Source organism: Bubalus kerabau, chromosome 4 (assembly GCF_029407905.1).
Source record: "Bubalus kerabau isolate K-KA32 ecotype Philippines breed swamp buffalo chromosome 4, PCC_UOA_SB_1v2, whole genome shotgun sequence".
Taxonomy (NCBI): domain Eukaryota; kingdom Metazoa; phylum Chordata; class Mammalia; order Artiodactyla; family Bovidae; genus Bubalus; species Bubalus kerabau.
This window is the reverse complement of record NC_073627.1, coordinates 91123621-91150541: the sequence shown is the minus strand read 5'-3', so window position 1 is coordinate 91150541 and position 26921 is coordinate 91123621. Positions and strand designations below refer to the sequence as shown.

The following is a 26921-nucleotide window of genomic DNA, read 5'->3' as shown; positions in this document are numbered from 1 at the left end:
GCAGCAGCAGCAGCAGCAGCAGTGTGTGTATATATATATATATATATAAATCCCAAATTCCTAGTTTATCTCCCTCCCCCACCTCCCTCCCCCCCTTTGGTAATTATAAGTTTGTTTTCGGTATCTGTGAGTCTGTTTCTATTTCATAAATAAGTTCATTTGTATATGTTTTTAAGATTCCATATATAAGTGATATCACATGATGTTTGTCTGACTTATTTCACTTAGTATGATAATCTCTGGGTTCATCCATATTGCTGCAAATGGCATTATTTCATTATTTTTTATGGCTAAGTAATAGTCCATTGTGCATTGGAACCTTCTTTATCCATTCATATGTTGACAGGCATTTAGGTTGCTTCCATGTTATGGCTGTTGTAAATAGTGCTCCAATGAACATCGAGTTGGTGGTGATTTGGTCTCTAAGTCGTGTCTGACATTTGCGACCCCATGGACCATAGGCTGCCAGGCTCCTCTGTGCATGGGTTTTTCCAGGCAAGAATACTGGAGTGGGTTGCCATTTCCTTCTTCAAGAACACCGAGTTGCATGTATCTTTTTGAATTATGGTTTTCACTGTCTATATGCTCAGGAGTGGAAGTGCTGGATCATATGGAAGATCTATAACTATTTTTAGTTTTTTTAAGGAACCTCCATGCTGTTCTCCATAGTGGCTGCACCAGTTTCCTTTCCCACAGCAGTGTAGGAGGGTTCCCTTTCCTCCACTCTCTCTTCTCCAGTCTCTTAAACACCTCTCTGTGCACCATACTGTATTCGACAGCAAGTAGAAGAATCTTCCAACCAATCCCTAATCATTGAGAACTTACCATCAAATGAGACAATTATTAATACATCTATAACTCAAAGACTGGCTTTTTATCAATATGTGGCAAATAAAATTAATTTTTTTCCTATCTTGCTTTTTGCCAAGTGAAGAGCACCATATCTCAAAGTATATTCTGAGATGTATCAGACAGTGTGAAAAGACAATACATAAAAAGTTTCCACGGATGAACACATTGGGAACACACTAGTTAAATAGAGTGAAATGGAATTCTTTGGTTCAGGGGTCTTAAGAAACTAATGTGCTTGGTAATTTCCATGATTGGAGTATGGTATGTGGTATTTCCCTGCATATTTTATCTTAGGTCCCTTTTGTAGGAACCATAATGTTGGACCAATGGTTTGTCTTCTTTGTCACTGAATATGTACCTGATATGTGGGCTTCCCTGGTGACTCAGCAGCAAAGAGTTTGCCTGCAATGCAGGAGATGCGGCTTCGATCCCTGGGTTGGCAAGATCCCCTAGGGAAGGAAATGGCAACCTACTCCTGTATTTTTGCCTGGGAAATCCCATGAACAGAGGAGCCTAGTGTGCTTCCAGTCCTTGGGGTCACAAAGATTCAGACACAGCTTAGCAACAACATGAAGCCTGATACTAGGAGACACTCAGATAGTATCTATGGAATAAAATAATGAATTTGGCAGTTGCCTGATGACCTACCAGTTGTCTGTTCACCCTTTATAGAACCATAGGAGGATAAGTGGGGACTCTTCCTACATCTGGTGCTGTGCATTGCTGACTGTTCAAGTTGGCACTAGCCTGAGTTCTCCGTATTTCTCTTTGACATGGCAAGAGCAGAGGGCAATCTGGAGACATTCCATCTTGCCTGGTCTACTCTCTCCATCCTACCCTCTTCCCCCAACAACCTTCTAGGCTCTTCTCCATCTTCCTTGGGGAGTGTACAAAGGTGACGGTGCCAGCCAAAAGCTTGAGTTAATTGGGTTAATGCCCCCGCATGTGGAAAGTGAGTCACTTCTCAGCAGAACAAGAGGGAGGCTGCTGAGCCATGTGGGGGTCAGAAGCCCACTGCTGAGCACTGCAGGGCCAGAGAGCTTTCCTTTTACTTGCACTTTACTTGACCTGTGGATAAACAAAGACTTTCTATTTCTAGAAAGCCCATTGTTTTAACTGCTTTGAGTTTCTTTTATAAGCTTAAATACCCATGGCTTAATGCAAGATGTTAAAAGCTCTATGGGCTCAGTCTCAACATTTGTTTTCCTTTTCTGTATTCCCCTTATGTATTTTGTTCTTCTGTGCCACAAACTCTTAGCTATCCAAAATCCAGCCTTTTCTTTAACAGTGCCTGGCATTAAAAAACAACTAAAAGGTTGTAATGTGTGTAGAATGTTCAATATTGTAGAAAACTTGATAAATGTAACCTTTTAGGAAAGAAATTGGGAGCATATGATTCTTCTTTCTCATTCAGCTGGCTATGAGCTCCGGGCCTTGGAGCATTTAAAAACATCATCAAAGTAAACAGCATTTCAGTCTCTGTCCTTAAGGATACTTGGAATAGACAGATAAAATGATATTTACAAAATACCTACTGTGTTCCAGACTATATGTCTGCTTGGTATACATATCTATAGTCATACTTACATCTGCTAACAGTAGTATTGTGAAGTAAGTGTTGGTTTCACTGTTTTACAGAGAAACTAAGAGTCAGAGAAGTTAGAGAATGTCTGAAATTCATTTATTGAAATTAAATTCTCCCAAAGACAGGATGATAAGGTTCAGAGAAATTGGCTAGCTTTGGGGATTCTTTTACTTAAATGAAATTCTTCCAGTGATAGATAGGATGGTAATGTATAATGCTGGAAAGATGTGAAACAAAGAATCCCACAGAGTTTCTGAATATGCTGATGAGTTTAAAAATACCTGCCTTTCTGTTGTCTTCTGAAATGCCCTCCTGGTCTTTGACCTTCTGTTACTATACTTCTCAGAGGCCTCATTTCTTCGTCATCAAATCAGAATGATAGCATCCTTTTTGCCCATATTATAAGTTTAGGGTAACAGAATAAATAGTAAAGTTTAGGGGAAAGTGAAATTCTTCAGTGCCATGCAAATATAAAGGATTCATTTCACAAATAGAGTTCTAAATAAGCACACCTATGATGTATTTGAGATACACGTTATGTTCCTCTAATTTTTTAGCAAATGTAGGTTTGAGGAGTGCTTCCACTGAATTGTGGCTCAGTTTTCAGATAGGATGAAAATTGAATAATTTCTAAAATAATCTCTAATTCAGTCAATTTTTAAAAATTTTCAAAATCAATAGGGTATGTTGGGGAATGTTAGTAAACATTTTTGGGACACTCACAAAATATAGTATTAGCTGTAGATAGTGTGAAGGATATTAAAGAATGGAAAGCATGATTTCTGACCTAGAAAGTTAAAAAAATACAAGATAGTGCCTAGTGCCTTCTGATCTGTGGTACTCATCCAACATACTCACTTTGCTCAAGGGAAAGCCAGATTTTAATATAATAAAATCTTCTTTAGAGCATTAGAACTTATTTTCTTTTTGTAATTCTACACAACTGCTCCAGTTTAAAATATGAGGATATAGGATCAGGTTTTAACATTAGAAACGAACACTTGTAAATTCTTTTTTCAATATGTCACAATTCATGTATTTTTTTCAAAGGCCAGATCCCTATGAATTAGCAAGTGACCAGCTTTTTCAGCATATTTTATTTTGTAGAAAGTGTAAATTGATTCCCACATATTGGTGTTCAGATTTTAAACACATTTTTAAAAGATTGTCATTTGGGGGTGTTTATAAATCAGTGCCTTACATAGGACATAATCAGTAATTTTGTATCAAATTATGTGTTTTAAGATTCTGCTTTTTTCTCTCTAGTGGACAACACAGTGGTTGGTATTCCCTATGGAAGCAGACATATACGTCTTGTCTTAAAAGGACCTGATCACCTGTGTAAGTAAACTCAGTTGTTGACTTTTGGATATTGAGAATTTAAGTCATTATTATTCTGTTTTTTTTCCCCCCAGAAAAGATTACGATTTAGGAATACGAATCTTAATTCTCTATCATAATATGATATTTTGAGTACTTCTATTTCTCTTTCAGTTGCCTAGGAGATAGCAGAAACCTCTCTGGTTATTACCTCTAACCACAGTCATCCTGAAAGATGCAAAATTGATGCTTCCAATAGATTGTCCTGAGTTAAGCACATGTTTATGATTTTGTGCATGTTATTTCTCATTCTCCCTCTTCTTCCTCTTCAGTCAATCTCAGTCTTTTCCTTGCCTCACCTCTTGTTTTTCTTCTTCTTTCCAACCTTCCCTCCCTCTTCTTCATTCTTTTTAATTTCTACTCTCATGCTCCATTACTTCATCAATTCAGAGGAACATAGAAACTCCTCACAGTCTTAACCTGATGGCATTTAAAGAGAACTGTGGGGTCTAAATAAGCACACCAGGTAGAAAAGATAATGCAAGACCCTAACATCTTGAAGATAGCTTTTGGAATTCAGGATTGTAGGGTAATCATAACCCCAAAGATCAAATGGTAGCAGTGTCCAACCAGAGCCTGGGCAAGAATTGATCTTTAGTCATGCCAAGCCAGCAGTACATAGCCACATCTATTTTTTTTTTTTTAATTACCATGTAGTGTTGTTTAGATGGAAACTTGTAAATCACAAGGAGAAAATTATAGGCTATACACCGGGAGAGAATAGGACAGGATATGCCAGCATTCTCTGCAAAATTCACTTTCACTGAAAGGCTTCTCTTCAGTTGGTCCCTTGAGCATTTCTGATCTCCTCCGCTGTGACTGTTCCTAGCTTCCTCCAGAGCCATCTATCATCTTCTGCTTTCTCTTCCCTCCCACACACTTGCCTAAGAAGCCAATTTAGGTAGCAAGCATTATCTTTTGGCAATTGGATTATAAATGAAATCATTCCAGAAAGACAAACAAGAGGGAGACAAATTGGAGCCTGTGAAAGTTCAGAGAGCCTACTGAAGTCTTTCTAAAAATAAAAATAATTGCATGTCATGGGAAAGGTGGGATTTAAGAGGTCATGTGACATAAAGGAATAAGTAAGGTACAGTCCAGGCAAAGTCAAAAGATTCTGGGAAACCACCTTATATGGACCCAAGTCCTTTTTTAACCCTGAACAACCCCCCAAAATATATTGTTCACATGTCCAAGGATGATATATGTTTGTACACTATTACCATTCAAATGATTTGTTTTTCCCCTTGAGAACTGGACAGAATTAACTGCTGGTGTAACAACCTCAGTCAAAAAAAGTATTTTTCTGTGCAATGAGAGGCTAAAAAAAAGTCTAGACCAGTCCATCACCAAATGGCGGATTTACTCCTCATTGCAGAAGAAAGGACCCACCCAAAGGAATAGATGTAAGAGGAAAATTCATTTTTATAAATGTAGTGGCATCCCAGACTTCCTAATTGTATGATTCCTAAGAAGCTGAAGAATTGGCTTTGTTTGATTTAATTACTCTAGAGATTGGATAGGTGAAGCTTCAGATGATAATCATAAATGATGAAAAGCAAAACAGAATCTGCTTTTTCTGCCAACAGGCATACTATTGATAACATATATATAACTAAGGCAGTTTTGGTGTTTGGAATATAACTCAGTAAAATAAATGTGTGAATAAATATTGCCCTGTTTTTCTTGCAGCCCTTTTATCCTTGAGTCCCAGAAGCTGGCCCAATATGAGTCCAGCTGTAAATATTTAGGGAGCTTCTCTAGTGGCTCAGATGGTAAAGAATCTGCCTGCAATGCAGGAGACCCAGGTTCAATCCCTGAGTCAAAAAGACCCACTGGAGAAGGGAATGGCTACTGACTGCAGTATTCTTGCCTGGGGAATTCCACAGAAAGAGGAGCCTAGTGGACTATGGTCCATGGAGTCACAAAGAGCTGGACACAACTAAGTGACTAACACACACTCCACATGAGTAGATAGTCTGTCCAGGCCCAGCCCATCATTAGTCAGAAGTATTTTGGGAAAGATAGCTGGGAGGCCTGGTGATGAAATTGAATCAGATACTCAGGCTTAGATCTTCATGAGTTTTCCAAAACTAAGTTAATTTATGTCCTGGAGATCCCTCCACAAATTAGCGAAGGCAGCTGGAGGAGGGAAGGCTAGGGAAAAGAGACACAGAGCTGCTTTCCTCTGATGATAACCACTATGCTTTTCCCACTCCATGTCGTCTCCATGTGCCTTATATTCTTCCATGAAGTCCTCCCTGCATTGAGGCCTGGGTGGAAGGCCAGACCTACTCCCAGAGAAGGGCTGCTCAACTTCATCTGGAACATGGGCATTAATTGGACACCATTTTCTACCCATTGCTATTCCTTCTAGTAGGAAACTTGAAGTAGACAACATCTAGAGTAATTTAGTGTAACTAAATTGGATATCTTAGTGCCTCCAGAGACCTGAAAACTGTCCTTAACTCCAAAACCTCAATCTACAGAATGTACAAGAGGGGAGTCATTCTGACTAAATGACTAGGAGACCCAGATCCCTACCCTACCAGGGGTTGCTTCTGCTAAAAAACCCTTGCCAAAACCAAGGGTCTTTGTGCAAGTTTTAAAACCATTGTTAGACTTAGTCTATCCATGTTTCTAGTGGAGGTCATGGAATTCCAGTTGCACTATTTCAAATCCTGAAAGATGATCCTGTGAAAGTGCTGCACTCAATAGGCCAGCAAATTTGGAAAACTCAGCAGTGGCCACAGGACTGGAAAAGGTCAGTTTTCATTCCAATCCCAAACAAAGTCAATGCCAAAGAATGCTCAAACTACTGCACAATTGCACTCAACTCACACACTAGCAAAGTAGTGCTCAAATTTCTCCAAGCCAGGCTTCAACAATACGTGAACCATGCACTTCCACATGTTCAAGGTAGATTTAGAAAAGGCAGAGGAACCAGAAATCAAATTGCTAACATCCATTGGATTATCTAAAAAGCAAGAGAGTTCCAGAAAAACATTTATTTCTGCTTTATTTACTATGCCAAAGCCTCTGACTGTGTGGATCACAGCAAACTGAGGAAGATTCTGAAAGAGATGGGAATACCAGACTACCTGACCTGACTCTTGAGAAATCTGTATGCAGGTCAGGAAGCAACGGTTAGAACTGGATATGGAACAACAGACTGGTTCCAAATCGGGAATGGAGTACATCAAGGCTATATATTGTCACCCTGCTTATTTAACTTGTATGCAGAGTACACCATGAGAAATGCTGGACTAGATGAAGCACAAGCTGGAATCAAGATTGCTGGGAGAAATATCAATAACCTCAGATATGCAGATGACACCACCCTTATGGCAGAAAGTGAAGAAGAACTAAATAGCCTCTTTATGTAAGTGAAGGAGAGTGAAAAAGTTGGCTTCAAGCTCAACATTCAGAAAATGAAGATCATGGCATCTGGTCCCATCACTTCATGACAAATAGATAGGGAAACAGTAGAAATAGTGATAGACTTTATTTTTCTGGGCTCCAAACTCATTGCAGATGGTGACTGCAGCCATGAAATGAAAGATACATACTCCTTGGAAGAAAAGTTATGACCAAGCTAGACAGCATATTAAAAGCAGAGACATTACTTTGCCAACAAAGGTCCGTCTAGCCAAAGCTATGATTTTTCCAGTAGTTATGTATGGATGTGAGGGTTGGACTATAAGGAAAGCTGAGCACTGAAGAATTTGATGCTTTTGAACTATGGTGTTGGAGAAGACTCTTGAGAGTCCCTTGGACTGCAAGGATATCCAACCAGTCCATCCTAAAGGAAATCAGTCCTGAATATTCATTGGAAGGACTGATGCTGAAGCCAAAACTCCAATACTTTGGCCACCTGATGCGAAGAACTGACTCATTGGAAAAGATTCTGATGTTGGGAAAGATTGAAGGCAGGAGGAGAAGGGCACAACAGAGGATGAGATGTTGGATGGCATCACCAACTCAATGGACATGAGTTTGAGTCAACTCTGGGAGTTGGTGATGGACAGCGAGGCCTGGCGTGCTGCAGTCCATGGGGTCACAAAGAGTCGGACACGACTGAGTGACTGAACACACTGAACTGAACCACATTTCTTCATGCAGCAGACAATTATTCTAAAGTACTCAATCACATGAGAATTTAACCTGCTTTGAAATATATATCAAAATTACCCTCCTCCCCAGCATGCTCTGATTTCCTAAAACAAAAGATGCTGCCTAGGCTTTGTCACTGGTCAAATTCAGATTGGAATGCTCCAGGGATCCAGACGTTCTTCTCTCCATCCTAAGTTCTTATGAGATGCCATATAAGTACACAGGACTGAATTTAAAAAGGATTTTAAAAAGAAAGAGAAGTAAAGAGGATAGTTCTCTGTCTTTAAGCCACTGTAGGTTTTTTTTTTTTTTTCATTTTGAACAATAGCCCATGTGTAATAAGTAACCACAAAGTATCAATAACTGCGAGGTAACACATGAATATCAAATTACCCAATGAGTGCTTAAGGAACTCAGAGAGGTACCCTGGGTCTCATAGACAAAAAAGAAAACTACTGGGTAAATTCGAGACTGAGAGCTGTAAAGACTGAAATCAATAAGATATATGGGGGATGAGATGGTTTAGTCCAAAGAATATGGTTGTGGCAAATTAGGGTACCCAAATGAAGTCATCCAGGGAATTGAAGATTTTTTGACAGGGAGCCCTGAATTCTTGATTAATAACTTTTAAAATAATTTCATTTGCTGCATCAATTCCTATGTGATCCAGCAGTGCCTATCTATTTTGTTTCTATCACATTTCAAATATGTCAGCCCTATAAAGAATGATACTTCTCCCTCTTGTAGCTCTAGACTTTGTATGGGATGTGCTTTCATGTGGTCTGTGGTAGCCCTGGGAACATCTTTCTTTCCTTTTCCTGTGTTTGATTATGTAGATCTGGAAACCAAAACCCTCCAGGGGGCTAAAGGTGAAAACAGTCTCAGCTCTACAGGCATCTTTCTTGTGGACAATTCTAGTGTGGACTTCCAGAAATTTCCAGACAAAGAGATACTGAGAATGGCTGGACCACTTACAGCAGATTTCATTGTCAAGGTGAGCCCATTTAGATACCTCGTTTTCAAGCCACATCTGAACTAGTATTACTTATAATCCCCTGAAGAAAGAGAGACTTTAGGCTTTGACATAGATTGGAAAGCTTGTTATCCAGGAAATGTTTAATTCAAGGGTGTTGAGCACAGCGGTAAAGAATCTGCTGCCAGGGCAAGAGACTCGGGAGACGTGGGTACGATCCCTGGCTCAGGAATATCCCCTGGAGTAGGAAATGGCATCCCACTACAGTATTCTTGCCTGGAAAATCACATGGACAGAGAATCCTGGTGGGCTACCGTCCTTGGGGTTGCAAAGACTCAGATGCAACTGAGCAAGCATGAGCTACTTTATAAGAACATGCAATAAGAACATGGATAATTTTAAGGTTCTAGGAAGAAAATACATACATACATACATTTATATATATTTGTGTGTGTATAAGCTAGTAAAAAGACCTCCCCTCGAAAAGCCAGCATATGATGAGTTAGGGATACGTACCATTTTTAAAACAAACTTGGGTACAGTCATTGACTCATATAAGGTATCCTCAGTCTAAGAGAAAGGCAAATTAATGATCCATAAACTTTATCATGCTTCCAATTGCAAGTTGTTTTTTTCCTCTTGTACTGGCAACAAGACCAAGTTGTTTCCTTCTATCAGAGCGTCCCTGCTCTTCGAGGTAATATGAAACACATTGCTGGAAGCAACATACACATTCTGTAGGGAAAATGTATATACTCAAAGAAATGTTTGGGAATCCCAATAAAATAAAACATATTTTCTTTCCTTCAGTAGGTCAGAAGGACTAGAAGGATTTCAGCTGTAAAGCTGTAAAACTTGTAATGTGTCCAGGACTCCATAAATTTTTCATCATGGGACCTGAAGCCAGAGGACATGTGATTTAAGCCAAGGCTTGATGACCCCATGGCAGCTGGAAGTAGGGATGCATTTAGGAAAATGTGATGGGCAATGAGGTTGCATGAAAGAAGGGTTCCAGAGTTCTGTCCTCTGTCTCCATCTGCGTGGTAACCCTTTTTAATTCAGTCCAGATGCCAGCTACATGCCCATGAACAAGCACCCATAAACCATCAGAGATAGCTCACAATAGAAATGACATTGCAGGTAGTTAAATAATTTCAGTTTAACAAACAAATACAGTAAAAAATGAGAGCTATCTTAAGTTTTTGAACCCCTTAGAATAAACCACTTACACTAATGTACCTAGTGGCCTTGTAAGAGTTAATACACATACTGAAAATATAGAATTGAATTCAAGTAACATTATCCACACTGGAACAGTTCGCAGAATTGTCAAATGCATTTCATATGGCCAGCTGCCTTCTGCACATCACCCACGGGGACAATGAGCTCAATGTGTCCAAAATTGGACTTGTCTAGCCCCAGAAACCTACTTTATCTTCTTGATTTCTTGTGGAATACCACACTGTTTACCCAGCCCAGTCAGAAACCTGTGATTCACACCATTTCCCTTCTCCTGTACACCCCTAGTTAGACGTTAAACTCTCAGCTCTACCTCCATGCCATCTCTCCAGACCATTCTTTCTTCTCCGTTCTTGCCACTCGTCTCTTAATTTAGGTCTATGTGTTTCTCACCTGAATTAATGTGATGGGCTCTGAATTAGTTTCCCAGCTGCTGAGCCATTGTCTATACTGCCTTCAGAGTGAGTTTTCTAAAAACCGGAGTGTTTTCCCTGTTCACGATCCTGCATTGCCCCTCACTTCCACTCCTTGCTTTGGGACTAAAATGCAAAGCCATAGCCCAGCACGTGTAACTCTCAATAATCTGGATTCTGTCTACCTTTCCCACCTCAGCTTTGAGTTTTCCTCTCCTGTTTCAGTCAACTGTATGACTGGCAAGTCCCCCAACATCTTGCACTCTTTACCTTCACGTAATGCTGTGTCCTCTAGCTGCAATGTTCTTTTCTTCTTGCATTCTCTTCCCTAACTCATATTTGTACCTCAGGACTTTCCCCTTCCAGAAGCATTCTGTGACTCGACCCTAGATTCCAATTTACATCACATCTCCCCTCTGTGTGTTCCTCAAAGGCAGAATTATATCCGTCTTCATAGCTCCATAAAAAGCCCAATAAGCACCAACAAGCAACTTTCACCAGATGGCAGTTGCTGAAGTGGGACAGAGGTGACATCTTCTTTCTGCCTGCAAGGACATTGAGCCTGAGGGAAGTTGAGTGACATTCCTTAGCTCAGGCCAATGACAAGCCAGGACCAAAGATCATGTCTCCTTACTTCTGTCTCCAACTATTTTTAGTCTTCTGCGTTGCTTCTAAGAGTGTTTCCCTGATGGCTCAGATGGTGAGGAATCCACCTGCAATGTGGGAGACTTGGGTTTGACCCCTGGGTCAGGAAGATCCCCTGGAGAAGGGAATGGCTAAGAGGATATTTTTTTCCTCTCTGTGTATAAGTACATATTAAAGGAAAAATTAACTTTGGGAAACTTTATGATAACTTCCTAGATCCTAGCAACCTGTAAATATCTTCTTTCAAAAACAGGCCAAGCTATCATTTTAGTGACTTTTTTCATTATATCCTGTTTGTTGACCTAGCTTCAGGTTGCAAATGAGAGGAGATGAAAGTTTCATTAGAAAAGATCAGAATCAAATAAATGTAAAATTAGTATAAAATAGATTATAATTTTTAAAAATCCTTTTACTCAAACTTGAAAATGAGCAAGATAATATAAGAAGATATAAAATAAAAAGAACAAAATTACTTTTATTCCCAGTGATTTATAATGAAGCAACCTTTTCTTCCTTAATTTTCCCCAGGGAATAGCTAAAAATGAAAGATTACCTTTTGCTTATTTATCATCTTTCATGATTTCAGTGCTTAAAAATTATATACACAGTTTATAATTCAGTTTTCATTGTCATTCAAAGTATAATCTCTTTTGCATTATACACTTATTTAAGCAACAACTTCCTTTCTGAATGAAATACATCGGGGTCAGAATGGTGCTTTGTCAACGTCTCCAAGGAACTTTATTGTCCAAATACCATTTTTGCTTTTTTTAAAAGAAAAAGACTTTTTGCATGAAAGAAAGATTTTTCTCACAGTGAGAATTGCTATATATTATTTTTTGGAATCTCTTTTTCTGGCCACCTTTACAAATGGACTAAGCACTCATCTTTTTTCCTAGGGAAGCCATGTCTTCCAAAAATTTGTAATTCATACGTTGGCTGTACATTTTTGGCAATGCTAGGGTAGAGGGGTAAAAAAGATAGACACTCTAGAATTATGTATATTGTCCTGCTTCCTGGAGGTGTGACCTTGAGTATGTTGTTTTACCTCCTGGAGCCTATTACTTATTTGAAAAATGGTAATAAGAATCTCTCCACATAGTCTTTGTGAGGAATTGAATGAGGTAGTGTGTATAAAAGCAAATAGAACTAAATGACTTCCTTTCCATCTTTTCAAATGCTTTAACCTCTGGTCAAACTTTTTACAATACTCTCTCTACACCATGGCATACAACCACTTCTCTGAAGATGGTCCGAGGTTGATTGATTTACAAGTGGTATACCCAGGAACAGTTTGGCAGGTGTAGCTATAAGACAAATGGATGTAGGCACACCTATAATCACATTAACTGTTGAGGATGATTGGCTATTGGCTAGATAATTATCTGGCTTAGCATCCCCTTCTTCCCTACCAGGCTATCTTTTCAGAAGCTACAGACCCAGTAAAAGAGAAGGACCTTCCCAGATAGAAGAGGGGGTTTTTTTAGTCATTCTTTTTCTGGAGAAGGCAATGGCAACCCACTCCAGTACTCTTGCCTGGAAAATCCCATGGATGGAGTCCATGGGGTCTCGAAGAGTCGGACATGACTGAGCGACTTCATTTTCACTTTTCACTTTCGTGCATTGGAGAAGGAAATGGCAACCCACTCCAGTATTCTTGCCTGGAGAATCCCAGGGATGGGGGAGCCTGGTAGGCTGCTGTCTATGGGGTTGCACAGAGTCGGACACAATTGAAGCGACTTAGTAGCAGCAGCAGTATTCTTTTTCAGAACATTGAACTTAGCTCTTCTTGTGAAAGCAGCTAAGGCATATTTATAAATATTCAGTTTGAACCATTTTTAAAATTTAAGAAAGCCATATAGCATATTAGAAAAAAGTGATGAGTGAGTACTTAAGCCATCAAAGTAGCCAAAATACACCGCAGAATGGGCTTCCCAGATGGCACTAGTGGTAAAGAACCCACCTGCCAATGCAGGAGACATAAGAGACATGGGTTCAACCCCTGGGTCGGGAAGATCCCCTGGAGGAAGGCATGACAACCTACTCTAGTATTCTTGCTCCTCATGGACAGAGGAGCCTGGTGGGCTATGGTCCATATGGTCACAGAGTTGGACACAGCTGAAGCGACTTGGCACACACACGCAGGCACTGAAGAATAGTAACCAATCATCATACTAAGAACAAGAACACTGATTCACAATTCATATACTGACAACTAGAGAACAGTTATTTCCTAAAGAGCATAATTTTCTAAATGCATTACATTTTCATAGTTGGGGAATTTGATTAGGAAGATTAATAGCATAATTTTTGCCTAAGCACTCTAAGGAATAGAAAGCTGGTGGTTTCTATTTGCAAAGTTAGGATATTTAAGCAGAGATGACACCTTCATATTTCTTTCTGGACAGACTTAAGCATGAAAGTGAAAGTAAAAGTCACTCAGTCATGTCTGATCCTTTGCAACCCCATGGACTATACAGTCCATGGAATTCTCCAGGCCAGAATACTGAAGTGGGTAGCCATTCCCTTTTCCAGGGGATCTTCCCAACCCAGGGATTGAACCCAGGTCTCCCATATTGCAGGCAGATTCTTTACCAGCTGAGCCACAAGGGAAGCCCAAGAATACTGGATTGATTGGTAGCCTCTCCCTTCTCCAGCAGATCTTCCTGACCCAGAAATCAAACCGGCATCTCTTGCATTGCAGGCAGATTCTTTTCCAGCTGAGCTATCAGGGAAGCATAACCCCATACATAATTCAGCATCCCCCAAATTGTTTTTATTAAAGGCAAAACAATAGGCAAGGCTCCTAAGCAGAAATCACATGCACAAAGTTATGAGAGTTCACTTCATGAAGTAAGTTTACAGAACTTTCATGTGTATTCTTCTCTAAGGAGATTCTTCATGCCTGAGGCAGCTTGACTTTGAAATATGGTATCCTCCCTTTCCTAGTTCATGATGCCGTTTGAGAGAAAAAACACTGAGTAGGAATTTTGAAATAGTGATGACTATAATTAAGTACCAAAATAAAATGAACAGATAGTAAAAGCTACAGATACTTGCCACAAGCTAATGTGATAAAGATAGACTTTGTGAAATTTGGGCAGCCTGTGAATCTCGGGTAGGATTGAAATCATCATTTCCTTTCTCTCATGGAGGCTGAACTTTGGCAAATGTTTAAATACAGATTGATTTCACCCTGCCACCCAGCCTGTCTCTGGATGGCCACCCCATACCTGTCCACCTATGCTCATACAAAGGGAAAACCATTTTTGTAAGCCAAACATTCTAGAGAGGAAAACACTAAATTAACTATGGGGGGAAAAAAGAAGCATGTAATAAATAGTGATTCATTTTCCTACTCAACCTTTACAGGTAGTGATTCCTCCAATAAATATGCTCCTTTATGCCAGTCAATTCTAATTACTGTATACTACATTTCTTGTTGAGTTCCCCACCTTGTTTTACCAATGGTACAGCTAGGTTGAAGACAGAGTCAGAGAACCAACTCCTCACCTTTCTCTGACACTGAGAGTGGCAGGCCCCGGTCCAGTCCTGCCTCCTCTGGCTCCACTCTGCTCAGTTCTCTGCCTCCTTCTCCATATGAGCGCCGAGACCAGCCTTCCGTTAGACCTTAGTTTTCCCTGTCTCAGCATCTTAGTCCTGACACATTGCTTCCACCTCTTTGTTCCTTAGCCAACATTACAGTTATTATTTCCAAAGAAGCATCTCTGATCCACTACCCTACTCAAGTACTTTGGGCAGTAAATCCATAGCCAACATCTCTCATGAAACCCTGAGCCAAGGGCCTGTGGGCTGAACTGTTATCTATGTCTCCCAGTACTGAGGTCTGGCATTCTGGGAGGACTAGAAAACACTATAGGAAGTGTAAAAATAAAGTTGGGTGCTAACATTTTTTTTTCATTATTTTTACTGAATAACCTCGAATCTTAGCATTTCCAACTGTTAAAACAGTGGAAAAATTGAGTCTATGTTTTATTCCAATAATAACTAGCATTTTTATAAGCCCTTTCTGCTACTATCCTGTTTAAAGTGATAGCTTTCATAGGAGGGCAGAAAGTACTATTGGGCAAGGGCTATGTTGTAACAATCTGCTTCTTTTTATCAATTTTATCAACATAATCAATTTTACCAACACTTTATCGAAAAGAAATGATTGGCATCTTCAAGAAAACTTCAAGATGTATATAAAAATGTAACCTTTATTGAATGCCTTTGTGCTGTGTTTAGTTGCTCAGTCATGTCCAACTCTTTGTGACCCCATGGACTGTAGCCCTCCAAGCTCCTCTGTCCATGGGGATTCTCCAGGCAAGAATATTAGAGTGGGTTGCAATGCCTTCCTCCAGGGGATCTTCCTAACCCAGGGATCGAACCCACATCTCCCACATTGCAGGCAGATCCTTACTGTCTGAGCCACCAGGGAAGCCCAAATGCCTCAGTCTACTATATTTTAATTTGGGGATGTTCTCGCAGTTTGTGCTAAGTCGCCTCAGTCGTCTCCAACTCTTTGCAACACCATGTACTGTAGGCTGCCAGGCTCCTCTGTCCATAGGATTCTCCAGGCAAGAATACTGGAGTGGGTTGCAATGCCTGCCTCTAGAGGACCTTCCCGATCCAAGGATCAAAACTGCATCTCTTATGTCTCCTGCATTGGCAGGTGTGTTCTTTACCACTCTTGCCACCAAATTCTCAAGAAGCTGTAAGGCTTCCAAGAATTTGTCACAAATAATAGTTTTCAATTCTGAAAATGCTTAAAAGGACCATAATCAGTATCATTCATTAGTTGGTTCATTCATACATTCATTCAGCAATTATTTGAATACCTGCTGTGTGCCAAGCACTGTGGATGATGCTGAAGAAAGAAGAGTATGCAAGATGAATGATACTTGCCTTTGCAGAGTTTACAAATGCTTCCATTTGTAAGAAAAGCAATAGAATGACAACTATACCAATATTAAGTATTTGTAGCCACCTAAGTGAATATTTTGGGGGGCTCCAAAATCACTGCAGATGGTGATTGCAGCCATGAAATTAAAAGACACTTACTCCTTGGAAGGAAAGTTATGACCAACCTAGACAGCATATTAAAAAGCAGAGACATTACTTTGTCAACAAAGGTCTGTCTAGTCAAGGCTATTGTTTTTCCAGTAGTCATGTATCGATGTGAGAGTTGAACTATAAAGAAAGCTGAGGGGAGAAGAATTGATGCTTTTGAACCGTGGTGTTGGAGAAGACTCTTGAGAGTCCCTTGGACTGCAAGGAGATGCAACCAGTCCATTCTAAAGGAGATCAGTCCTGGATGTTCTTTGGAAGGAATGATGCTAAAGCTGAAACTCCAGTACTTTGGCCACCTCATGCAAAGAGTTGACTCACTGGAAAAGACTCTGATGCTGGGAAGGATTGGGGGCAGGAGGAAAAGGGGATGACAGAGGATGAGATGGCTGGATGGCATCACCGACTCGATGGATGTGAGTTTGAGTGAACTCCAGGAGTTGGTGATGGACAGGGAGGCCTGGCGTGCTGCAATTCATGGGGTCTCAAAGAGGCGGACACGACTGAGCGACTGAACTGAACTGAACTGAAACAAGCAGTTAGATATCCTGTATCTGACACATAAGACTGAAAAATACTAATCTATAGGCCATGCTCCCCTTCTGTGAAACACAGGGTATTGCTTCAGCTGTTTTTGCTTTAAAGTAGGGAATCGTATCACTGTTTATTTTAATCAGGAAAAACTGGGATGCTCCATGTGTCAGAATCCTGTCATAATGTGAGATATTCTATAGCTTTCCTCTCATCTTTGCCCTTTGCAATGCTCCCAGATTTTCTGAGGAACATCTCATATTCTCATCCCAGTGCCAAAAACTGATACAGGGGTTAGCACCTGATCCTTCTTTCTTTGCATCCTAGGTGCTTAATCGTTTCTAAACTCAGTAGCAGAATAAAATAAGGCTATCTTAAAAAAAAAAAGCTGAAGCCCAAACCCATCAATTTTTCCTGGGTAAAGGGCAGTTGGAACAATGCTAAGCTTGAAAACATTAGCAAAGACGTACGGGACATGAATCTGCAGACTGTTGCTCCTCTAACTGCCAGGATGGAGTTGGAGTAGTAGGTGGTCCACCAGTCTTTCCATAGACCTTCCTTCAGTATAAGAAATAGCCCAAGCCTTGCCTTTGCCCAACTGTTCAAATACTGTGTCATTTGTCTTTGTAAAAGCAATGCGTTGTTCCTGTTGGATACTTTTCCTTCTCTTTCAGTTTGACTTTGTTTCCTCAACCTTGTATTTTTAAACTATTAAAGAATTATTAATAGTTGGAAAGAACTGCCTCACATTCCCCTCTTTTAAAAAAACAAAAGAGCTATAATTTCCATAAACACCTGTTTTATTTGAAATAAATGCTTTTGTAATGTAAGTTGGTGCTTTTCAAAATTTGACTTCCGGACTCTCTACATTTAAATTGCCTGCATCTCTGGGCTTGAACTCAAGAATTTACATTTCAGTGAGCTTCCCATTGGTAACTTTGCACATTAAGATCTATCAATCACACAGTTGCCAGGAAACTCACAGTATGTCTCAGAGTGAGATAGTGATAGTGAAGTCGCTCAGTTGTGTCCGACTCTTCGCGACCCCATGGACCGTAGCCTACCGGGCTCCTCCATCCGTGGGATTTTCCAGGCAAGAGTACTGGAGTAGATTGCCATTTCCTTCTCCAGCCGATCTTCCCGACCCAGGGATCAAACCCAGGTCTCCCGCATTGTAGACAGACGCTTTACCGTCTGAGCCACCAGGGAAGTCTCAGAGTGAGAGGAGCTACTTAATTCTTTAGCTCTTTATTTCTCTTGAACAGTGACAGTACCTTTAGTTTTTTGAAGCAGATTGCATTTATAATTTTCTTAGAACAAATTATCTATTTCTGAACCTACATTGAAAAATTCATATAATTTTACCTGTTGTACCAGAGAGGGTGAAAATAAAAGAGGGTGAGGGAGTCAGTGGCTTGGGATACAGTCTTGCTAGAATCACACGTTGAGACCTTGTTCTGTGGCCGCAGAGCTGAAGTGATGATAGTGATGGTTTTTGCAAGGACCGTTTGCTGGTTAGATGGTAAGATGGGTGATGCTGCCACTGCCCCTTCTCTCCCAGTGCGGTCCTTGACACAACCTGAGACCGTCATCACTACCACACATCCTTGTCCAAGCTACAAGGAGCCCAGAGGGCACCCCTCCGTCACACTAGCTCCTGTGCTTTGCCGTTGTCTCCTACAGATCCGCAGCTCGGGGCCCGAGAACAGTACAGTCCAGTTCATCTTCTATCAGCCTATCATCCACCGATGGAGGGAGACGGACTTCTTTCCTTGCTCAGCAACCTGTGGAGGAGGTAATGGTGTTCACTTAGTCTAGAAGCTCTTGGCATCCATGAGGGAAGACTCAGCTGCTTTAAGAATAGAGTTGCTTTAGCATATGGAAGTGCTGTGTGGACCAGATTCTTTCATCTCAATGGGGCCAAATCCTGAAGTCTTCCCATGAGGTAGATACCTCAGTCTAGATGCCCCATGCACGTTTTCTGGCTGTAGAGTCGCATCAGAGGAAATAGTCTTTCCTTCTTTCCTTGATTCATTAAAGTTCAGAACAAGCAATATCATGGCCAGGCAACAACTTAGTCTGGAGGCAGTTCTGTTCATTTGAGAACAAACTATTCCTCTGGCTGAATGAACTTATCTATTCAGGAAACAGATGAAGACTGTTTGTCAGGTCTTCTGCATAACATGATGTATCCAAGAAGAATCAGAGATTAATTTAAAGAAAATAGTTTATTACTAGGGAAAAAAAATCAATGTACTGTAGACTTAGGCTCAGTTATTTTTTCAGCTCTACCCCATCATCCATGCAATAAAAGGAATGCCACTTGCTTTTATTTATACTTTAAAACATATCTCTCCTGAAAAGTCACCAGACGAATTCCAATCTCTGCTCCATCATGTCTGTAACATGAACAGCATTTTGTGTTGCTGGAAAAGGTTCCCTCCCCACCTCTTTCCTTTAATGATTACTTAAATGGCTACATAATAATTTATTTTGATTATTTTAGAATAATTTATTTAACTATATACTTACAGAAGATCATTCATTTCATTTAAACTTTTCTTTTATAATGTAATGAATAGCTTAATACCTAAGTCTTTTTCTCCCTTCATATTATTTCCTTGGACTAAACTCATAAGAGTTTCAGAATTTTTGTGGCTATTGGCCTATGTTACCAGAATTCTTTCCAGAAGGGTAATCAGCAGTCTATGAATATTTTAGTTTTATTGCCAAGTGAGCCAGTATTTATGGAGTACCTTTTTGAAAATTTTGGTAATTTAACGGTTATAAAATTGTATGTCTGTTCCTTTAAAAATGAGCACATGAAATAAATTCTAGCTCCATCTTCATGAAAGCCTGTTAATTGGCACTGTTTAAGTAACTAATCCACACATGTATAACTGTATTATTTTGACAAGAAAAAAGGATAGTACCTCAAAATGGAGACAAATGACTATCCATTAATTCTCATAAAACTATAAGAACATATAAGTCATCTTCAGCTGTGTTGCCTATGTCTACATAATGTGAACAAACAGTTGAAAATGAGGTTTTATAGAGCAGTGTTAGATTTTACCTTAAAAATAAGTGCTTACCCTTGGTTGTTGCATAATTATTAATTCAACATTTTAAACATTTCAATAAAATAATGTTTCCAGTCGCTCTGTCTGTCCTACATAGAAAATTACTTTGTTTAAGAAGAAAGTGCCAATCACTTTGATGTTTATGGGAATACGTTGTTTTGATATACCTGTTAATGACTAACACAGGAAGCAGTTTCAAAAAAAGAAATCTAAGAAATTCTTTTTCTTTTTCTTTTTAATAAAAACCATGTTTTGAGAGAATCGCACTTCAATAATAGGCCTGTTGTGACAGTTTCCCACGGGGCTGCCGCTGGATGCAGCTACAGTAACCTTGATAATGGCTGACTATATAATAAGACAATTGATGTTAGATCCATATATAAGTCAGACACTTTGGGCTTTATTTTCCTCACATCTAAGTGCAGAAGTAGAACCAGCAGCAGTTCACAAATGTGTTGAGCTCTCAAACCCTTTCCTCAAAGGAAATCGTATTAGGAAGCCAGATAAAGAACATTGCTCAGAGATCTGAAGGATGTAGAAACCAGCCTCTGGCAGCTCATACAGTAAAGAATCTGCCTGCTACGCAGGAGACCCAGGTTCGATCCCTGGGTCAGGAAGATCCCCTGGAGGAGGGAACGGCAACCCACTCAAGTAATCTTGCCTGAAGAATTCCATGGACAGAGGAGCCTGGCTGGCTATGCAGACCATGGGGTCATAGAGAGTCGGACACGTCTGAGTGACTAACACTTCCCTCACACTTCATGGACCGTAGTTTGAAAATCTCTGAGGAAATGATCTCTGAATTCCTTTATATGTTTCTAGTTCCAGATTCAACTAGTTGAATATTTTGCTAAGTCTTAAGAATTGCTACATCAAATACCTTGTGAAACTTTAGAAAACACAATTACCTGACCCTTTTGGTCCTTCATTTCATTTTTGTTCTAAGTTTTCATTTCACACACTCTAGAAGAGCTTCCCAGCTGCATTTTTGAGCTGACAAATTATGGTTTTTAAAAATCATAATCTCACATTCAGTGTTTACTTACTGCTTGTGCCCACATTTTACTACATGATAAAATTCTATCCTTAAGTAGAAATGGTTTTCTGGAAACTTTATAAAATAATTAGCTTGTCATCAGATTATCTGCTTGAAGCATAATGTAATTGAAAAACAGAAGTATATTTACTTTTATAAAATATCATTTTGCTTTTTTATTTTCTTATGAGACAAAAAATTAAGTGGAACATGTGTTTTTAGCCATTACTTTCCATACTTTTCATCCTGACAGTAAAATTGTTAAAAGCTCTTTATTTAGGTCTTTAATGAACAATTAATTTTTGTGGGTGGTCTGAGAACACAGCCTCAAGTCAGGAAATCTGGTTTATAAGTCTCCCTCTGATTTCCTGAAATCTTTTGCTAGACTTTTAACCACTCTAAATCTGACTTTCTAACACGTGTTTAACAACAACAGTATTCAACCACTGTCCAGGGGGAATATATTTTGGAGTTGATGAGGGTTACACTGATACGAAAGCCCTAACTTTAAAAAATACTCTATGCACGTTTACTTTTCACCCCAAGAATCTAAGTCTTCATCACCATACCACCAGAAATTCACAGAACAAAAAAGAGGCAGGTAAGAAATGTAATACATATTGTGAGTAGAATTCAGTATTATTCAGCAGCACAATTTCTTTTTTTTAAAAAAAAGAGGATTTCTCTAAACAGTGGAAATTTGCACATGTAAATCAATAAATATTGGCTACACAATTAGAAATGGCAAAGGATTTTGAAACAAAAGTTGAACAGTAGGAAGTTTTTGGTTTTGTTTTGGTTGTATAGGAAAACTTGAGATTTCACTATTTAGGTCTTGGTCATCAATTTATATCCATTCAGTCCATTCAGGTTGAATTTAGGCAAAGGAAAGCACGTGTTTCCAGGTAGGTAGCTGATTCTATATTATGGGTCACCACTGACCAAGAGGAACAGTGTTGGGATTAATTTTTTTTTTGGGGGGGGGAGTTTATTCACCCTGATGCCCCAAGTACAAGGGAGGCAGTTTTGCATCCTTACATGAGATGGTTTGTAAATAAATATCTTTTGGATACAGAATTCTATGTTAGACTTTTAGATTATATAAAGCAAATTAATAAAAATAGTTCTTACAGTAGTCTTATAGCTTTACCCTTATGTAGTTCAAACCCTATGGTATCATTTAATTATTAAAAGTTGGGGAAAACACAGCATTTGAGACCTGTAAAAATTAATGAGCCTTCCATTTATCTCTCTTTGGTCCTGGAAATGACTGGAGCACTGGGAAAGAATTTTCATTAATATGAAATGGACAAAATAGCCTAAGGGAATACATTGCATGGATGTATACATTGAAACTTGCCCGAATGGCTTGATACCACAGGTTACCAGCTAACATCGGCTGAGTGTCACGATCTTCGGAGCAACCGTGTGGTTGCTGACCAGTACTGTCACTATTACCCCGAGAACATCAAACCCAAGCCTAAGCTTCAGGAGTGCAACTTGGATCCTTGTCCAGCCAGGTCAGTCACATTTACCAGTTTCTTTACTATAAACATAAATCAAGTTCCAATAAGCTTCTTGAATTAAAAAGCGTTTAGTTTAAAACAAGTAAGTGCTGCTGCCCAGTGTCCATTCTTAGTCATGCGTTATTAGGACCCGTGCCTCTTACTCTTGCTGCTGTAGAATATGCCACCTCAGGGTCCACGGGTTTTCCATTGATAGAGCTGCAGGTAAAGCACTCTGCAGAGACATTTTCTCTTCTGATTTCATTTCATTCTGGTTACTTGTTTCTACTCTTAACAAACGTGATGGTACAGTGTTCTCAGGATTCTTTGAGATGATCAGAGCAGACCATATTTCAGGGTCACAGTTGACCCTATTTAGCCTGTGGTGGGCCACACCAGTGAACCAGAATAAAAATCAGCCTTAGAACGGTTCTTCCACATTTAAATAAGCTCAGCCTTTGTAGAATAGAAAGCAGGGCTTATTTCTAATAGGTTTTTTTAAAAGATCTTTTTAATTAGAAGCCCTAAAAAAACACTTGACATCTTCCACATATGTTTACTTTGGGGAAACCATAGTTTTCCCTCAGTTATTTGCGGGATCAAGAATCAGACTGATGAATGAAATATTCCAGATGATAAGTAGTCATAGAAGTATGAGTCAGGAATCTTTTCATGGTGAACATTTGCCTTTTTAATTTCAACACTTCCTGGTAATTCTCTTTGTTAATATGGCTTACTCATCCTCAACAAGTGGGAGAGGATGTATGAAAACTCTTCTACAAAACTCATCATGTAGACTGAAAGATAGGGAATCCTTTCCTAGAGCCTTGGATTTCTGAGGAATACCTCAATTTTTTTTTTTAAATCATAGCTTACTAATTATATATTCATAAAATTTGAATAGGTAAACTACTACATGAGCCAAGTGGATGAAAATTACTCTACCTTTGAATTGTAGGCAATTTGAGTTTTTGTTTTCTGCTGTTAATTTTCTAAAGTATATTTTCTTGTATTCTTTCTGCCTCACATTCAGAAATTCTAAATTCTACATGTGATATGAAATTTCTAATATTAATTTACTCATAGAAATCATACTATCTAGCTGGTAAAAGTGAACTCAAAATAACAGATTTTCATTAAAGAAACAGAAGAATAGATATTTTATAAATATATAATTTAGGTGAAGTTTAATTTTGCTTCATATTCCACCAGAAAATTGCATTTTAAAGATTGGATATGCTATAAAAACTAAATGAGGTATGAAAGTTTTGCTTGGACCTCTTTATTTTGGAAATATTAAGGATATGAGGTATTTTTAGCCAAGATAGTTCTAACTCATGCAATTCAACCCTAGTTTAAAGTTTTCTACTTATTATATGCATCTTTATCCATATCTATACCAGGAGGACCAGTGAGTGAAAAGCATAATTATCTCAATTCAAACAGTTTGACTTAGCCATAGAGAGATTCTGAAGCTCTAATATATAGTTCTAAGAAAATTTATATGTGTATTTCTAGGAGAAATGAAGGATTTCCTTCCCATAATTGCATATAAAACTTTCCCCCTCTACTCAAAAAAAAAAAAACTTCAGTGAAGAGATGGTCATAAAAAACAGCTGTGAAATAAAAGTATTTTTTAACAATTTTAAGAAACATGTTTATAGTCAGAAAAAAGTCTACTCATTTTTTTCTGGCTTCTGATTTTTACCCATCCTCTGTTGGAGTAATATTTTTGGCCTATTTCTTATTATTGAAGAGCAAAAGGCCATTCTACATTGAAGGAATTTTGTAAAATTGATGCTTTTTCTATGTCTGTGTTATTTTAAAACATCTAATACAGCACATGTATAAATGTTGGGACAGGTGGCTATTAAAAAAGAGAGAAAGAAGTGGGAAAAGGAGAAAGGAAAAATAAGAAGTGAATATCAGGATGCTGCTTTTTTATTACAGAGGTAATTAAACAAAGCTGTAAAAATTAAGACTGAGCAGAAAGAGAAGTTTAAGAGGAAACTGCTTTAGGAAATGTAGATACTCTAGTCTGAGGGTAAGACAGTGCACAATTGCTATGAAAGTCACTGAACTCATTTACACACCTGGGATCAGAGCAACCTTTCTGAATTTCGAGAGAAAATAAGAAGTGATAGTCTGAGAAAAGGAGTTAAAGAAACTCAATAAAATAAGTCTGCCTTCCCATCAGACATAGCAGAATCAAGCACTCAAGGAACTGTTTTCTAACTATAGATTTAACTGTCTAATAGTGACAGTAAGGGCTTTCCCTGGTGTCTCAGATGGTAAAGAATCTGCCTGCAATGTGGGAGACCCAGGTTCAATCCCTGGTTTGGGAAGATCCCCTGATGAAGGGAATGGCTACCTACTCCAGGTATTCTTGCCTGGAGAATCCCATGGATTCTCCCATGGACAGAGCAACCTGGCAGGTTACAGTCCCTGGGGTCGCAAAGAGTCAGACTGCTGCTGCTGCTGCTGCTGCTGCTGCTGCTAAGTTGCTTCGGTCGTGTCCGACTCTGTGCAACCCCATAGATGGCAGCCCACCAGGCTCCCCTGTCCCTGGGATTCTCCAGGCAAGAACACTGGAGTGGGTTGCCATTTCCTTCTCCATTGCATGAAAGTGAAAAGTGAAAGTGAAGTTGCTCAGTCATGTCCGACTCTTCGCAACCCCATGGACTGCAGCCTACCAGGCTCCTCCATCCATGGGATTTTCTAGGCAAAGGTACTGGAGTGGGGTGCCATTACAGGACTGAGCAACTAACACTTTGACTTTTCTAGTGACATTAAACCAACACCTTTGTTGGTGACAATAAACTAACCCCTTTGTGTCCAAACTTAGAAACCCCTAAAAGGGAAAACACAAGATGTACTTAGAACAGATAAAGTCACATATTTTGGAATTTCAAAAGAAATTTATTAGTCATTGAGATAGTTCTTTACTTTTCCTGTATTATACTAGGATTGTTAGCCTATTATTTGAAAGCAAAATCCCATTTAGGTAGCCACATTTATTCCCTGTCAAGATTGGGAAGTACCATGGACAGCACAAAGACCCTTCTGGACCTTATTTTTCTCACCCACTAGTAGGGGTGATGGAGAAGGCAGTGGCACCCCACTCCAGTACTCTTGCCTGGAAAATCCCATGGATGGAGGAGCCTGGTGGGCTGCAGTCCATGGGGTCGCTAAAAGTCGGACACTACTGGGCAACTTCACTTTCACTTTTCACTTTCATGCATTGGAGAAGGAAATGGCAACCCACTCCAGTGTTCGTGCCTGGAGAATCCCAGGGACAGGGGAGCCTGGTGGGCTTCCGTCTATGGGGTTGCACAGAGTCGGACACGACTGAAGTGACTTAGCAGCAGTAGCAGTAGCAGTGGGGGTGAGAAAGTTATTTGTTGCATTAAATTAGTGATTTTCCAACTGTGCCTATAAGCTGTTGTTCCATGGTGTTGCTTCATTAAATTTCATTTTATATATTTTGAAGTATCTTTAAGCAATAATTCACAAAAAGTATACTCAAACATAAACTAATCTTAACTTGTTCAGGCTAAGCTAAATTGTAAAAATTGGTGTAGCAATAGTAAAAATATTTCACTACCAAAGGAAATACTTTTTGCCCTCATTGTTAAGTTCTTCTATTAGGATCTGTTTAATTGAAAAAATAGATATCCTAAGATTAAGGTGAGCTATAAAAATTGTTAGCATTAGCAACTGCTTCTATGGAATAAGAATTTTCTCATTACTACACATATAAAACCAAAATAACTCAGAAATAAACAGGATGTGATAACCATTACTATAACCCTTAACACCCGATTTTTCTGTTTACCAGAATAGCCTCACTGTTCTCATTAATTTGCTTTGTAACTAGTTGATGTTATACATTTGAACTAATGAATGACATCACTTATTTCACTCACCAACAGCACCCATACGTCTCCATGGTTGTAGATGGATTCATCTAGTCATTCTTGGGGCTAAAGAGATGGTTGACATATAGCCTAGTCTTTCCAAAATAATTTTTATGTTTTCATGGCTTTTTTCTGATTCCTCATGCACTAACTCAGAAATTTTGATACGTTAAAAGACTACAATGAAAACAATAAAATTCACTAATAATTTCCAGTTGCCACAGATAATCCAGTTTTATCTGTAGCTCATAACATAAGTAAGGATATTCTTATAGATAGAATTCAATGACTTAGCATTCTTGGTTTCCATTATTCAAAAGCAAGCCTGAATGTTTGTGACATGTAGTAACTTGACATTTTGCTGAGACAGAAATTTGAATTCCTCTCACTGTATGACCAAACTGAGCTTACCTGGTGGCCAGCTGCTCCATCCCAGAAAAGCTGTATTGCTCTCTGCTGGTGTCGTGTATACAGTCACTTTAATGACCTGATAAAATACTTTGCTTCCAGGCCAAAAACAGTCTCAAAAAGGAAGCCAGAGCAATGCTTATAATGAGAAGGAAGAGAAAGTGAAGTTAA

General features: G+C 39.2%; 1 protein-coding gene across 1 annotated transcript in view; it reads left to right on the top strand.

Moving 5' to 3' along the window:
• The window catches only part of ADAMTSL1 (ADAMTS like 1), a 1145195-nt gene that overhangs the window by 840313 nt on the left and 277961 nt on the right, over positions 1-26921 (top strand). Inside the window, exons 9-12 of the mRNA XM_055577966.1 lie at positions 3704-3778; positions 8767-8924; positions 18485-18596; positions 22302-22440. Coding sequence (XP_055433941.1) covers positions 3704-3778; positions 8767-8924; positions 18485-18596; positions 22302-22440 — 484 coding nt within the window. The remainder of the gene's footprint in view (positions 1-3703; positions 3779-8766; positions 8925-18484; positions 18597-22301; positions 22441-26921) is intronic.